We start from the raw sequence: 17,439 nt of genomic DNA, 5'->3' as shown, positions 1-17,439 counted from the left end.
AAATAGTAGTGTTCTTTTCCATTTTTCGACTGTATCCATTTATGATCAATGCATTTTTCAAACATACAATCTCTTTACGCATTTGTTTCTTACTGCATTTTTGGTACAATCCACTAATAAAGATAAGGCACTGTTTTAAGCCAGTGATTATAACAGTAACTCAAAAGAATTTTCAAAAAACATCGAAGAAATCCACGTAGCAGACTATTTTTTATTATTATTTAACTTATTATTAAATAACCCTGAACATCAGTAATGACCTCGTGGACAACGGTGTTTTCTTTAGCAAAACTTCCAGTAAGGGATTCTGTGGAACTTTCTTGATAGAACATTTCAACTGTTTAATGACAAACACTGCACTGAAATAGATGGTGGATCAATGGGTGCTCCTGTATTGACAGTATATGAGATATCAGCATTGCTCACATCAGACACACGTTCAAACGTTCGCTGGTGGCCAAAATCTCTAATGTTTTAGCACCAGCATTTTATCTAACAGTTACCCATACAGAAAAACTTTTCTAACTAAACTTACAAGTGCGATGAAATTGCTAAACTAAAAAATAGTTTATTAACATGAACAAAGACCAATACTTCTATTGTGTATAGTTTGTAAGACTATGCCCTTCTGGCTAATGGCTAAAAAGAAGAAATTCTCTGTTTATCAAAACGAAAAAGTTGAAAGAAAAAAAAAGAATATAAAAAGACAGGAAGTGTGAAAATTATGTTGTAGCCCCAATGGCTCATTGTTTTGTGTATTAAAATTGGACTGCATATTATATTTTTAGACTCAACAAAAGTATGTCAAATCTAGAGACAGATACATTAAAAACTTTTCAAACGAATATGACGTACAAGGTATTTCTTATCTGACGTTGTCCAAATGCTCTGTGTTTTAGTAATAAGGTTTCCAGAAAATTGGAAAATTTAAACCACCTAAAAATATTTAAAAAAAATGAATTGTAGTTATACCAAAACACTTTAGAAAGAAAATATTTTGTAATAAAGGGACACATTATAATGTACAATAGTTCCAAGATTTATTCTATTGAATGGACGACTTAAAGGGACGGTTGATTTTCGACTTCAGTAATTTACACAAAAGTCATGCTAAGGGCAGTGAAAAAGTTGAGCCCCGAGTAGAAAAACAGTGTTCTAAATCATCCCAAATAGGTTAAATGTCCATGATTTATTCCATATAAGCACATACCTTGTTTTCTGATGAAATAAACCCCAGTCATTTTTAATCTTGCGGACTGGCTAAGTTCTCCTAAATAGAAACATACAGCCAGTTAAGGCGACAACAATGACTTAAAGTTTGTTTAGAGTTTTTTATTACCTTCCTGTTGCTATTGTTTTCTTGTCAAACTAAAATTTCGATTTTACTGATACATTATATTTTGTACGCCCATACATTTTTAGACAATGTCAAAAAGTAGCAAATTCTTTAAAACTATATTTATTTGTAAACAGGTTGTCTATTTTGCTGCAAAGTGCATACAATTTCTTATAACTTAAACTTTAAAGTAGTCTGTTTATTACACACTGTTGTTAAGAATGTAACATTGTGATAGAGATCTTATTTTAACCATTTGGTAGCCCCTTTATTGGGATAGTGAGTTTAGGCTATATCAATAATGCACAGGCTGTATTTAATGTAAAGCAGATAATTTTCATTCTGCAAGGATTTGAGAGTGGCCAGTACTCACCAGAAGAAGTTGATCTCTTTTTAAAAAGATTGGAAGAAATTCACACTGTTATGGAAAGTGAAGGCAAAAAGACTCAAGTAAGCGTCGGTTTAATTTGTACTGTGTATCTTTCACAACTAAAACATTTTTGTTTTTTAATTTTTGATGAAAAAAGGATTTTTTGATCCATTTTTTTTAACTCATCTTTCTCAGTTTTAAAATCAAGACTCTGTAAATAGTTCAATCAATAAAATGTCATTAGTCATCGTAGGAACTAGACAACAGCAAAATAGATAAAGTTGAAACATCGATTGGACAGCTTGAAAAGTCACTGCACAGACATGAAGGAATAATTGAACAAAAACAAAAATTGATTGTGAGTTTGTTTTGGTGGTTTTAGTATTAATGGTGTTAATATTTTGTGAACTCAGATTCATTTATATTATAGGAATCTAACACAACAAAACTATTAAGCATCAATGATTCACTCAACTCTCTGGCTACTTCTGAAAATAGTTTGCAAAATATTGAAAAGAAGTTGGAGAAGGCAACAACAAATTTGGAGGACTTTGAAAATAAATTTAACTCTTCGCAAGTTAAAGACGAAGTAAATGATTTGATGACCAGGAAAAAGAAGGAAGATGCCATTTTGAATCAGTTGCGTGAAAAAGAAGACATAATGATCCAGCAATCTAAATCGCAAACCAAAGTAGACATGCTTAACAATAACAAAGCTGACAAAGAAGATACAATACAAGAAATGTACGTAAGCAATTATAAGTTATTTTTTCCTGTATATTTTTCAATTTATTGAAATTTTGTTTTGTTTTCTAGATTGCGAAAACACAAAGAAAGTTTAGAAAGCATATTTGTGTCTTGCCCACCTGCATCAGAGTTGAAAAAGAAATTAGAGGAGTTCCTGCAATCTGAACATTCCAAACTTTTGCAAGCTTCGCAGCAGTACGACAAAATAATTCAATCCATAACTGAAAAGGAGACTGAAAAAAAGATGCTGCGGTAGGTAACATAAGATCTTTTGGTTGCTGCACAATATGCTTGCACATGTAAAATTTTTGTTCTCACATTTTATTCTGAAGTTAAAGAAAGAAATTATACACAAGTAACTAAGTATTTAATAGAATAACAGTAACTTTTTAAAAAACTTAGAGCAAAGTATTGGGCATCTAAATAAGGGCATGTTGACTATATACTTATTGTGGGAAAGAAAATTTGCGGAGAGTTATCAAAGTGCAAGGTCAATGGTGTATTTTACGCCATCCTGTAGGAAATTTTTTTTTAAGAAAAAATAATTTTGTTGTGATTATGAAATATTTTAGATATAATGAGATTTTCTTCCTAAATTCTTCAATTTCTGGGCAATGTAGTTTTGGTTTAAGCCATCTCATCATTGTGTGTTGCTGTATCATTGTTTCTCAGGTTGTTTATGTTGCAAAATAAAGTGGAATGATATATTTTGGTCTTACCATAAAATGTATTTTACAAGATCCTTTGGGAAAATGTATTGCTGCATAAAATTACTTTCTCAGTATTCTTTTAATCTCTTTTAGTATTATTGGCATACTTCTTAAAAAAATATAAGCTATCAAAAAATATGACATTAGCTTTTGTTTATCTTTTTCACGTCTTTCATTCATTGAGCCGTCATATTATTAACTTAAACTTTAGTTTACCGTGAAAAGTTTATCGTTTCTTGAACATGATAGTTTAGTAGGCAACGTTTCGGGAGATCCTTCTCCCATCACTGGGCAAAGTAAAATGATGTTGAGCATGTATTTATATAATTGCAGAGGATCGAAATTCATAAAAATTGACCAATCAGAAACGATCTGATAATTATAGTTAAATAAGGTAATTAACATTTTCGAACCTAGATGTAGGTAACTACTTCTTCTGTAGGGCTGGTAACCAAATCTCAGGAAGTTGATACGAGTTGCAGTTTTTGTGTTTGTTACGTTCTACACTGTTGATGGTTTCTTTAATCTTCCTGGCCGTTGTTCTGGATTCTCTGTCAATGATTTTCTTCTCATCCCAATTAAACTGATGACTTCTGCGGTCCGCAATTTCGTTTTTCTTCACATTTCCGTTTCTCACTGCGCTCATATGTTCTTGTACTTGTTGCTTACACTTTCTTTTTGTTTTGCCTATATACACTGCATCACAATCTTTACACAGGATTTTGTAAACAACATTGCTTTGTTCTTCCAGGTTTATTTTGTCATTTGGTTTAGACAAAGTGCTTCTTAGGGTGTTTTCAGAGTTAAGAATGCATTTGATCTTGTGATCAAGTGCAAGATCAAATGCATTCTTAAGATCATTCTTAAGATCAAATGCATGTAATATGAATACTGAACAGACAAACCGAACTAATATCTTCATTAAACTTCAGTGTTTTGTCCATGCTAAACTAGTGTCCAATTCTTATACCACACTGGTGCTCAAAAAAGATTTGTGTATTTAGTGTGCATGTTGTGTATATAATCACATAATCTATAATTGTTGTCAAAACAATCTCAGCCAACAGTAAGGTCTGTCAGGAGACATAAATTAAGATTGTTATTGTAAAAAATATAGGTACAAGGTGTGTTTTCTGTTATTTTAGAGAAGAAATCCAAAAAAAGGAAGAGAAAATGTCAGAATCAAAAGCGAAGATTCATCAAACATGTGCTGAAAATGATTACAATGAATTTCGAGAATTGGTTCAGAAAAGAACAGAGAAATACAGCAGGTGAGGAATATTTTTTTTCATTTACAAACCGTAGAGATATGAGACAGCTGGGGAATATGCCCAAATTTTGTTTGAGTGGCCCTTAGTCACTACACAAGAGGTAACATCAGTTATTCATCCTTCTATTGTCATCTAGTCGTTCATAAATCAGTGCAATTTTGTGCTTTATATTTAAATTTGTGTTTTTCAATTTATGTGTGCTTTTCGCAGGAAATTATTTGATTTTGTCTACTATTTTCTTTTTTACTTTTTAAAAATTTTGTTAAATTAGAGACTGCGTCCCTTATGTCTGCGAATCTTTTATTTTGTTTTTTACTTAAATTTAAAAAAACGCTTACTTCTTATTTTTCTTTTAATGATATAATTATGTTTGAATTTTAAAAGACTATCAAAGTCAAAAAAAATGTTGAAATCACTCTTGTTTAGAGGTTTGTTATTTGTTTTACTTTGGGTTTGCATTATATGTACCATTAGGAATGTTTTGAAATGTATTCTCACTTATACATGACCCTAAAATCATAAATTTGATTTTGCTGACGTCAGCAAAACTTATTACTGTTCAAGATCTTGATTGCCCAAATATCTTACATTCTAAGTCCACTGTGTAAATGTTAACAAGTGAATGTTGACAATGTGTGTAACTTAGATAGAAAAAATGAAATTCTTTCCGGTTTCTATCTTTCAATTCCATCATTTCTTCTTTATGTCACCATGTCCAGAGTTGTTGGTTATAAGTTAAAGCTTATTTACTGTAATGTATTTCATATTTAAAATTTTATCACATTAATACTATAATGTGTCACTACCTTATTCCGGAATCGTAATTAAATGAAGCTCTGTATCATTGTTTTGTTTACTCCATAATTTTTGAATTTTTATTTATACTCTAAACAGTTAGTAAGGAATTCTCACACCTGATATCGGTACACTGCACCCTTCATTGTTATACTTAATCCAGTAAATGTGTATCCAAAGCATTAGCTATATAGCATATTTCTATTTTAGATTTAAGGCTCATAATTTGCTTATAAGCTAGGAATACACTCCTGTCAAATTTTGCTCATTATACATATATGCTTTTTTTTGTTGGTTGTTCGTAAATATTAGCCTGCTAGATGGCAATAGTATAATGTAAATCCCTTGTGAAAAAAGGTCTAGAAAAATAATTGCTTTAAGGCATATTTTCTTTACATCACATGTGGTCTGCTAAGGTATTAGCCTGTTAGCCTAATGCTGATTAAAAGAAGCTTTACAATCTTGTGATTTTCATAAACTCGTACTAAGTACTAAGTTGTTTCAAATGTTATGAAAGTATGTAACTTACTTCAGATGACAGATGACACTTACTTAATCTTGCTTTTGTAATTTAAAATTATTTATTATAGTGCCCTTTTCGAAATTGATGCATTTGAAAGAATCTATGAAAAATACATACAGCAGCTTCAAGATGATGAAGTCAAAGAGAAGGGATGCCCACTATGTCATAGGAAGTTTGTTTTACAAAACAGTGTTAAAGAACTGGTCGAAGAGGTGGGATAATAAAATTTTAATTGATTGCTACTGTCTTCAATATTCTGGTGGTTTTACTGCATTGTATAATTTCTTGATATGGATTTACAAGTTTTAACATTGTACACTACTCGTTTGGAAAACTTTTGCTTTAGTTTCTTGTAAATTACATTGTGGTAAAGATTCTCTGCTATTTTTAAGGCAGACTTTTTCCTATTTCAGAAATGTACAAGTTTTATATCTTTAACAGCTCCATCTTTTTAGTTAAGCAACAAATTAATCCATGTTCCTGAGAAAAGAAATAAAAACCAGATTGCATTGGATAAAGAAAGAAAACTGAATGAGAAATTGATGGATTTAGCACCTGTGAAATCTGTTGTAAGTTAAACACAATATATATTTTTTTGCGTCATGAGGAATTTCCACACAGGGCTTTTTATACATTACATGAAGAGAGCTATTTTTTAATGAATTTGAGGTCCTGTCTAGACTGCCTAAAAAATTAACTCCAGTCCTTATAAATTTGCGAAGTTGTTAATTTTACTTTAAATGACGTTTTATTAACAAGTTTTTTACAACTTTGTTTAAACAATACACCCTACACAATAACATACGTTAGGATGGCATTATCATTATCGGTCAGTGCACTATTATCAAAAACACAATTTGCAGAAAATATCTATTATACAACAACACTGAGAATATATATTTAGTATCTTTGTAAAAAGTGTAAAAAAGGGTAATCATTGATGATATAGCCTGTCGAACCTCAGTCTTCATTATCACTGAAAATATATCAAGAAAAAACTTGATCCTGATGATTTTGACTAATGATAATGTTTATTAAATTATTTCTGGCAGCACTTACCATCAAATACATGTAGATTTTGGTGTTCGTATTGTCAGAAATAATGACACTCCTAATTTGCCATAATGTGATGTTAGTTTAAGTTTGATGCTACACAGGCAGTGGTCCCTGGTATTATGCACATCACTTTGTGACCACAAAAGTAATTACTGTAATTTAAGTCACTGAAATTAACAATTCAAATGTCATGAAAAGAAAGGGTCGTCTGAATTTTACTTAGTCTTGTGGTGCTATCAACATTAGGACAAATAAAAGATATTGTTCTCATCTTTCTTGCCTGTCATTCAAGTCAGTTTTTTTTAGAAAAAAAATAGTGTAATGATTTTAGGTTGACACTCTTCTGAATGAACTACCTCTTCTTAAAGAAAAAGCTTGTGATCTAACAAAGGAGATCAAGAAAGAAAGGAAGAATCTGACTAAGGTTGTTTTTTTTGTTCTTTCTCATAGGTTGACACTCTTCTGAATGAACTACCTCTTTTTAAAGAAAAAGTTGGTGATCTAACAAAGGAGATCGAGAAAGAAAGACAGAATCTGACTAAGGTTTGTTTTTTTGTATTTTCCCATGCTAATTTTTTGTATTTTACCACGTTAATTTCTTTTTTGTAAAATGAAATTATTGGTTTTGTTTTGTTTGTTGCAAACTTGCCAATCTTTTTATGCCAACACATAATAACACTTTTTGAGGGGCTATTTAAGATTTAACTCTTAATTGAACACTTAATTGAAACATATTAGATGTGTGAAAATGATCAAAATTCAAGTTGGACATACAAAATGCGACCTTTGTGTCTGTTCTAGCTGTTTCAATTTGTTCAGCCCTAATATATGTATTCTATTTATAGATTATTTTTTTCAACTTACCTAATTACCTTAATTTTCACTTTTTTAATTTAATTCTTTATTAAACTGCAAAACCCTTTTTCAGAGGCACCTAATTGAAGTATTGATGTTCTTACAATTTCTAGATCGAATTAACAAAGAACTTAGCTGAGACTGCACTGAAAATTGCACGTTCAATGGAGTCTGATATGTCTGTATTGGATAATCATCTTTCGCAAATACAAGGTATATTTCTACTTTCATGTATAATTTTAAAATGTTGTAAAAATTTGGAATAAAATATTCTATATAACTGTGGCTGGACTATAATATCTATATCTTTTGGTATTTTCAACCTTTTTTTCTAGCCAATATTTTTATTGTGGAATAGCTGAATTAATTAGCACAATGCTTTTTAAAATGCTTGTAATAATTAATCCAGTTTGAATTTTCCTCTGGTTTTTTATTGTTATTCCTGTTAAGCTATTTGTGGAATACCTAATGCTGCGCTGTACGTTCAAATTCCAAAAAATTATGTGACTTAAATGGAAACCACTCTTCCCCTCTTCCTCCAAAACTAACTGGGGGAAGATGAATCATTTCAAATATTGATATTGAGGGGATCCAGAGTTTCTCATTAAGTTATTATACCAGCTTTGTTCAGATACATATTCTTAGAAAGTCATCAAGTGTAATTGACATTTGTGAGTTTGTCATTTTTTTCATCGTGCACTTAGTGGAATGTCTGAAATGTTTGGTGGTAACATGCTATTTTAAAGTCTTTTTTGCAAATGAAATAAAATATCCCCATTCATTAGACATTAGACCAGCTTTTCTTTAATGTTATGCCGATTTAAATCTTGTAATTATTTGTCTATTATTGTGTCTTATTATCTGTCTATTATTTTATTTTTAGTGTATTTTTTCTTGTAAATGCATTAAAATAAAAACATTAACATTATTTGAAAATAAACTACTCTAGATGATTTCATTGTGTCCACAGCACACATGCAACAATTTTTCCAAAATGTTTTAAAATACTGAAGGGAGCATTGTAATATAATACTTAATGTCCTTAAATTTCAACTTAAAAATATTATTCATATATTTATTAATAATATTTAATAATAATTATTGTTATTCTCAATATTTTTTACTATTTTATTATATTTGTTAATAAAAATGCACATACATATACTGATAATGATAGTGTTGCAAAAGTCATAACTTTCATGATGAATGACAGCATTTAGGATGTTGAGGAATTTTTTATGGCGACAGCATAACAATCTCTGTGCAACATGTACCAAATGCAGTGTATGATGTTAAGCACCCCAATTCCAGTATTGTATGATACATCAATCCATGACGTGCTTATCTCTAAGTTAATTTGTTTTTGTGTCTTCATACTTGTGTTACCATTTCTGCCTTTATTTGTTTAAATTCTTCACGTTTGATAGATGTTCTCCAATTTTTCTTTGAATGCCTATTAGTCTTTTTAATTGTTAGAAACAAACTTTTGTTTGAATCTCAATGAAAGTTTATATACTAATTTTTATTCTTGTAGATTTTGATATCCAGCTAAATCTCGAAAATAGTAAATTATCTGGTGTCACAAGTGGTAAAACAATGCAATCATTACGTGAAGAGGTTCAAGTAAAACAAAGTCAAGTTGATCATTTGAGTCAAAACATTGGACAAAAAAATGATCAGCTGATGGAATATGAGAAACAACTATCTCTGCAGAATAAAAGTATTAATGAATTGACATCTCAGAAAGTGAGTATTGGCATGTGTGTTGTCGTGTACAAGCTTCAATTTTTGTCAAACATAGGAAGGACTTCCCCAGTTTACTTTATATAGGCTTTCCTCTTTTCACCTAAATTTGCTTTCATAAGCAGCATGAAGTGTTACTATTTGAAAGCCCAATTTTTGCCCAAACACTGGGAGATAGAATATGAGGTGACAAATTATGCATAGCTGAAGCATTTTTACATGTAGCAACTTATCTATTGTTATTGATTAAATTTGGGACAAAATACATTGTGTTATTTGTTTTAGCTAAGTCTGCAGTCAGAACTTCAGCAAAGTCTTCAGCTACAAAAGCAAAAAGAAGAAATATCATCTGCTGTACAAGCATATAAAAAAGAAATTAAGCAAGCAACTGGTCAAATACGGCCTCTTAACGCTCGCATTAAAAAAGAACTTAAAAAGAAAAAACAAGTTATCTTAAAGAAAGAAGAAAATGAGAAAGTAACCAGAGACAAGTTGGAAAGAATAAGAAATTATAAAACTAGCATTTCTAGTTACACAAAAGATATTAATAAGTTAGTAATGAGTAAAATTTTAATCCAAGTTAAACTAAGTTCTTATTTTTTACCTTGTCGTTTTTGGTTTCTAGATTCATCACTTCAGGAAAAGGCACGGCAGTGGATGATAAGAATGAGGAAATTGAAATAATTGAGCAACAGCTAAAACAGAAAAAAAACGAATTAAGGGAAAAAACGAGTGAGATTGATAGTATTCGAGAAGAACTTTCACAAAAAGAGTTGAGAAAGAGGGAACTTGATGATAATATCCAATTAATAGAAACAAATAAAGAAATACAAAAACTTGATGACAGCATAAAGGAGTTGGAAAACCAGTTAAGCGAGTATGGTGTTCACCAAAATGTAGTTGATGAGTATTCGACATGTCAACAAATTTTAAATGAGCATCATAAAGATTGTGCAAACCTTGAAGGTCAATTGAAAGGGTTTGAAGATGAAGTATCACGTTGTAAGAGGGAATTAAGTAAGCTTGTTTGTTTGTTTGTTTGTACGTTGTTTCTGAATAACACTACATTCGTTAATAAAACAGTATTAAGTACTAACCTCTCTAAAAATTTAATTTTTAACTTTGATTTTTAGTGAAAAGCTAATTATATAAAAAAAAGTTGACATAAAGAGGAAAAGAGAATGTCCTTTCGTTATTTTGAAGTATATCTGTGTAGAAAATAAAAAAATTATTACAGGTTACTGATCAATGAACATAATTCTACTAATTATGATTCAAGTGTTGGTGAACATATTATAAATTGGAAAAAAGGCCTTATTTTAGCTGAAACAGGACATTTCTTTAACGGGAACCTTTATTACTGTAATTCCTCTTTGTAGCCCTCTCCCTTTATTAAAAAAAGCATTTAATCCCCTCCCTTTATTTACCCCCCCCCCTCCCTTTTTTTTAAAAAAAAAATAATATAAAAGTAGTCAAAAAAGCTCGATATTATTTGTTGATTTAACTTCATATACAGTGATATCCACATGCAGCATCAACATTTTTTTCACTCCAATAGTGCTGTGTATGTTTCAGGATTTATAAGTCTATCTTCCAATTTCCAGTGAATATTTGTCATGGAAAATAAGTATGAAGCAGTACCGGAGAGCTACGATAAATGGCTTTCAGATAAGTTATTTACATTCACTGAGCAAGGAAATATTAGAGACTCATCAAAAAAACAAATGGTAGAATGGGATCTCCATGCATAGGAACTATTGCCAAAAGAAATTGTTATTCAAACATTCAAAATGTGTACATTTTCAACTAAACCAGAGGGATCGGATGCATTAAAATCATATACATCAGGTATGGTGCTTGCACCAGCTTACTGAATCAGCTGTGGGGTGCATCTGATAACGTAGATGTTTTCTTAAATTCGTTTGATGTTGCAGAAGAGAAGCGGTGCATGGAAGATGTAGAACTTCTATTTCTGTTAGATGAAGATGCTGATGAATTGATGAACTTAACATTATGTATTGACTCGAAAAATAGATATAGTGCTTAACATTCTGCTTAAAATTCTATTATTTATTTAGCCTTCTTCTATTAAGTCCCCCGTCTAAAGCAAGAAATTCCGGTGATTTAAAATTATTATTATTATTTTTTTAAATGCTCAATATACCAGGAATTTATTGTCAGTCTTCTTAACTTGAATAATCCATACATTGTTAAAAGTGCAGCTAACACATTTTCAATGTTCTTTACCTAGCCTAAAAATCTGCTGAAGTAGAAAATTGATAGCTTAGTAGTTTTGTTTTTTTTTCTTTATTGCTTTCATTTTAATCATTATAACTTGAATTTCCACTAACTGGAACTGATTTTAAATTCTTTTACCTTCCGTACTTGATACTTTCTCATAAAGTAAAATCTTTTTTCAGAAAAATTAAGTTGTTTTAAAGGTATGAAATTATTTTACCTATCAAATTTAAAAGACACGTGCAAACCCTCACTACAAAATTTGAATTATAGAATTTTATTTTGGATAAAATAGAAAACCTTTGTCATTATTAAAAAATATAAGAATGAAAAGTGTAAATGTCTGCGTTTTTACTAAGTTGTGAAGCAAACTAATATGTTTTTTAGATAGCAGTTTATATGAGAACGCTGAAAAAAAACATTGTGATATGAAGATTGACATTCGAACTACAGAACTGGTTAATAAAGACTTAGATAAGTATTATAAAGCTTTGGATAAAGCTATCATGAAATATCACAGCTTAAAATTAAAAGAAATAAATAAAATTATTAAAGAGTATTGGATGAAAACTTACAAAGGATATGGTGAGGACATTTATTTTTGAAGATGTGAGCATATTCCAATGAGTTTCTATATTTGTTTTTCTCTGTTAGTTAATTTTTGTTAACATCAGCAAAATGTTATTATTTGTGTAGATATTGACACCATCGAAGTTGTTGCTGAAGATGATGATGATGGAAGTGGAGCTTCAAAAGCAAGAAGATCATACAATTATCGCGTAAGCAATTTAGTTATACTAAGAAAAGTGATTTTCAAACAAAAAATCCATATGTTCCAATCCTTTACAATTTTTTTTGCCTTTTATAAACTTTAATCTTTTCCTCTTTTTTCCTGTGAAAATATATGATTTAGCAACTATTTAAAAAAAATCAATTAAGAACATTTAAGACTCATAAATTTTAAAAACTTAGTACATTCAGCCGAAATGAAATTTTGATAATAAAAGTTTATGGCCTAAAGTTAATCTGATCCCTCTTTTACATTTTGTCATGGTATGATTAATGTATGCTTATTTTTACATCGGTATTAGTTAAATTGGCTCTTGTCTTTTAGGTTTGTATGATAAAATCAGATAAATATCTTGATATGAAAAGCAGGTGCAGTGCTGGTCAAAAGGTAAGTCTTGATTCTCTTTTATTTTATGTTTTATTTAAATTGATTTCTAATACTAAAAATCTGTTAATTCTTAAAACAAGGATTTTATTAATATTTTTGAGCACGGTCTTAGTACAAGAACAGTTTTTTTGCTTTGGTTTACGACACATACAGTTTTTTGTGTATTAATCCTATAATTTTTTGATTATGTGTTTGTTACTGAGATTATCAACTAAAATCATTTGAAGTACGTAACCTGGTCTCTCGCTCTACAAGAATTTGTTGCATTAGCATGTTCAATAACAGTTGCCCTTTTAAAATTACTTTTAAAATGTATAAAATTAGATAATAATAGTATATCGTAAGTCTTCAATAATCATATCTTTAGACTTGATATCTGTATTAAGATTATACCATTCCAAATGGAACAAGCTTTCTGGAGGATAACCTCAAGTTTGTCTGGCCATATTTTGACCTAATTATTTTTAAAATGTAGTTCATAAAAAACTCATTCACTCTCAATGTTTAATCAAAGGAAAGTGAACATGTTGTAGTACAATAGTTACCATATTAGTATAGTGCAATACAGTTACCATATTAGTATATAAGATTAGTTGAATAAGAAAAATGTGAACATGTCAACTTTGTGCATTGGTTGAATAGCCTGTGGAATATCTACTTGACTAGGTTACGGGGAACAGTTCAGAGAGGTCTTATGATTCTATTGACGTGATTACGTAATGTTAGTATGGTTCTTTTGACGTTTAGCTAATGGACATCATAATATTGAACTTATTGTTTCACGTAGGTGTATTAGCATATTATACATAGATAAGACAAATATTCCACAATGAATATCAAAAGTAGGATTTTGATCATGTACTAATTTTTAAGGGCCCTACATGTTCTAAATGTTAGTTCATTGGGACGTCAGGAGTGGCATCCCATGGTTATTTATGTTTTGTTAAAATAGATTTTTGATGAACTTAATCAAGGTACAGGTGAAGTAATGTTTTCTAAAGTAGTTGTTTCTATTATGTTCGATATTGTGGGAAGATTTATAAGAGTGCTTATTTCAGTCTTTACTGTAAATTATACATAAATTATACATAATTTTTGTCAATATCTGATTAATTTTTTTTTTAATCTTTATAAAATAACAATGCAAAAAATAACAATATTTGGTGACCACTATAAAATATTTACAATAAGGTACTAGCATCTATCATCATTCGTTTGGCACTTGCTGAAACGTTTTGTCTCAACTGTGGGATCTTAGCGCTGGACGAACCTACCACAAACTTAGATGAAGAAAACATTGCAAGTTTAGCAAGCTCACTCCGAGAGTATGTTAAATTTATTTTATTGTTAATTTCATTCAAAGATGTCTTGAAAAGAATTTCATTTTTCTTTAGTATTATAGAAGTTCGTAGGCAACAAAGGAATTTTCAATTATTAATCATCACCCATAATGAAGAGTTTGTACAGGCCCTTGGTAGATCAGATTTTGTTGAGTATTATTTCCGTGTATACAAAGATGAAGAGTGAGTGATGTTTTTCAAATAACATAATGTGATACTTTTAACATTGGGTTGTGTAATAAAAAATAAGGAGTTAGTAATACCAGTTCACCATTTTATTTATTCTGCCATGCTTAAGGAAAAACATTATTATGGTACTATGTGTTTTAGATTGATTATAGATCAATTTGCAGTGACAGAGATTGCTATTTTTCAACTATCTTAATCTTGTGTTTTTGTTAATTAGGCAGTGCCTTAATTTCATATCCATGTTATGGACAAACATTTTTAGCCAACAATTGAATTGGCTATGCTTTTTTTCCCTATTCAATAATAATGTATCACCGTTTCACAACCAAATAATTTTTATTTTTTAAATTATGCACTTATGCAATTTCCTCGTTAGTTTTTATTTTCTTAAACAACAAGATGATCAAAGAGGCATCTTGCTTTCATTTTCTGCTAGAAAATGTGTTTTTACTAGACTAGGTTTTTTTTTTTATGCTCTAATTTTCTGATTTGTTAATAAAGTACTTTGTTATTTTTTGTAAAAAGATGGAAAATGCCTGGCTAAACCTTCATCAGTAGGTTTTTTTTATGGTATTACGTTATGTGACAAACAAAAAAAACTAACTTTTGACTAAATAATGTTAGCTGTGGGAAATAACGATCAACATGTTACCAGCTACATTTTGCAGCAAAAAAATGTTCCTAAACTCGTGCAGCAAATACAATGATTTTTACTGTGGAAAGTTTATAATTTCTTGAACATGATAATTTAGTAGGCGACGTTTCTGGAGATCCTTCTCTCATCATAGGGCAAATTAAAATGATGTTAAGCATGTATTTATATAATTGCAGAGGATAGGAATTGATAAAAATTAACCAATCAGAAACGAGCTGATAATTGCAGTTAATTACGGTAATTAAGATTTTCGGACCTAGATGTAGGTAACTACTTCTTCTGTAGGGCTGGTAACCAAATCTCAGGACGTTGATACGAGATGTGGTTTATGTGTTTGTTACGTTCTGCACTGTTGATGGTTTCTTTAATCTTCCTGGCCGTGATTCTGGATTCTGTGTCAATGATTTTCTTCTCATCCAAATTAAACTGATGATTGCTGCTCCAGCTGTGGTCCGCAATTTCGTTTTTCTTCACATCTCTGTTTCTCACTGCGCGCATACGTTCTTGTACTCGTTGCTTAAACTTTCTTTTTGTTTCGCCTATATACACTGCGTCACAATCTTTACACGGGATTTCGTAAACAACATTGCTTTGTTCTTTCAGATTTATTTAGTCTTTTGGTTTAGACAAAGTGCTTCTTAGGGTCTCTTTAGAGTTAAGAATGCATTTGATATGGTGTTGCTTTAAAACTCGACGAAAGATCTCGCTGGGATCTGGTGCGAAGGGTGGGAATGCTGATGCGGTAAATTCCTCTGATGTTTCCTTGTTGTCTTCGTTGCATCTTCTCTTCATTTTTTTTTCTACTTGCGTGATGACTTTATGACTGTATCCATTTGCCATTAATGCATTTCTTACACGTCGAATTTCTTCTTTCCTCTCCTGCTTGTCACTGACTGCGCTTATTGCCACGATTCAGTAATGAAGATATGACACTTTCTTTGCAAGATTTCTGATGGTTTGATTCGAAGTTAAGGTACTGGTCAGTGTGTGTTGGTTTACGATATAGTGAAACTGAAATGGAACTATTCTTGTGTTTGACCAAAGTGTCCAGGAAAGCGATACTTCCATCGTGTTCAAACTCAACAGTGAATTTGATTTGTTAATGTAGACCGTTGATGTGTTTATGGAACTCTTCTGGATGAGATTTTTTTATTATGGCAAATACGTCGTCAACAAATCTTTTCCAAACCTTTGAACGTCTGTTTAATGTGACTAATGCTGTTGTCTCGTGTGTTTCCATGTATATTTCTGCGCCTACTGATGATGCAGGGCCTCCCATAGTAACTCCGTCCATTCGAGTGTAGAAGTTCTTATTAAACAGATACCATGTTTTGGTTAGAACAAGTTTGACCAAACGCAGAAAATCTGGTACTGGAATCTTTGTCTTTTCACCGAATGCAGCATCGTTTTTGATAAGGTCTTTAATGATGTTTAAGTTGTCTTTTATGGGAACATTTGTGTAGAGTGATGTGACATCAAGTGATACCATGCATTCGTTGTCTGCTATCCTTATTTCTCTGATGTATTTCGAAAATTCTTTTGAGTTTTTGCTTTGGCCACTTGCTGTTGCCACTTGAGACTATTGGTCGAATTGGATTTCCCTGTTTATGAATTTTTGGTAGTCCGTAAAATCGCGGTGGTGGTCCGTCACAAGGTTATCGTTGATGTATTCTTTTTTCTTCAATTCTACTAAGATGTTCCTCGTTTCTCGTTTGATGACTTTTGTAGGATCTTTCTTGAGAAGTTTGTAAGGCCCGTTGTTGATGTGTTCGTTGCACTTGTCGATGTAGTCAGGTGTATTCATGATAACAGTTGTTCTCCTACTGGCACACAAGGTGCCAGTAGGATTATTATATTTTGTCCTTCTTTAAATTCTTCAATGAAGTGAACAAAATGAACAAAAAAATCTGAAAGATTGAATATGGGCGAAACAAAAGAATGTTTAAGCAACAAGTACAAGAGCATATGCGCGCAGTGAGAAACGGAAATGTGAAGAAAAACGAAATTGCGGACCACAGCTGGAGCAGCAATCATCAGTTTAATTGGGATGAGAAGAAATCATTGATAGAGAATCCAGGACAACGGCCACAAAGATTAAAGAAACCATCAACAGTGTAGAACATAACAAACACATAAACAGCATCTCGTATCAACGTCCTGAGATTTGGTTACCAGCCCTACAGAAGAAGTAGTTACCTACATCTAGGTCCGAAAATCTTAATTACCGTAATTAACTGTAATTATCAGCTCGTTTCTGATTGGTTAATTTTTATGAGTTTCGATCCTCTGCAATTATATAAATACATGCTTAACATCATTTTAATTTGCCCTATGATGGGAGAAGGATCTCCCGAAACGTCGCCTACTAAACTATCATGTTCAAGAAATGATAAACTTTCCACAGTAATATGAATACTAAACAGAGTAACCGAAA

General features: G+C 31.0%; 1 protein-coding gene across 5 annotated transcripts in view; it reads left to right on the top strand.

The window, feature by feature from the left end:
- The window catches only part of LOC130662718 (DNA repair protein RAD50-like), a 31,003-nt gene that overhangs the window by 12,812 nt on the left and 752 nt on the right, over positions 1-17,439 (top strand). For 2 of the 5 annotated variants that reach the window (XM_057461635.1, XM_057461633.1), the window contains 17 exons: positions 789-858; positions 1,686-1,786; positions 1,960-2,064; positions 2,137-2,450; positions 2,523-2,705; positions 4,309-4,434; positions 5,820-5,964; positions 6,208-6,321; positions 7,259-7,351; positions 7,777-7,876; positions 9,198-9,409; positions 9,692-9,957; positions 10,032-10,423; positions 12,032-12,229; positions 12,341-12,423; positions 12,759-12,821; positions 14,013-14,344. In XM_057461635.1, the coding sequence (XP_057317618.1) occupies positions 789-858; positions 1,686-1,786; positions 1,960-2,064; positions 2,137-2,450; positions 2,523-2,705; positions 4,309-4,434; positions 5,820-5,964; positions 6,208-6,321; positions 7,259-7,351; positions 7,777-7,876; positions 9,198-9,409; positions 9,692-9,957; positions 10,032-10,423; positions 12,032-12,229; positions 12,341-12,423; positions 12,759-12,821; positions 14,013-14,344 (2,897 nt within the window). Of the gene's footprint in view, positions 1-788; positions 859-1,685; positions 1,787-1,959; positions 2,065-2,136; positions 2,451-2,522; positions 2,706-4,308; positions 4,435-5,819; positions 5,965-6,207; positions 6,322-7,258; positions 7,352-7,776; positions 7,877-9,197; positions 9,410-9,691; positions 9,958-10,031; positions 10,424-11,010; positions 11,894-12,031; positions 12,254-12,340; positions 12,424-12,758; positions 12,822-14,012; positions 14,345-17,439 lie in introns of those variants that run through there. The other 3 variants (XM_057461634.1, XM_057461636.1, XM_057461637.1) reach the window with 3 other exon arrangements.

This window comes from Hydractinia symbiolongicarpus, chromosome 10, assembly GCF_029227915.1.
Source record: "Hydractinia symbiolongicarpus strain clone_291-10 chromosome 10, HSymV2.1, whole genome shotgun sequence".
Lineage (NCBI taxonomy): Eukaryota > Metazoa > Cnidaria > Hydrozoa > Anthoathecata > Hydractiniidae > Hydractinia > Hydractinia symbiolongicarpus.
This window is presented reverse-complemented; position numbering and strand designations above follow the sequence as displayed.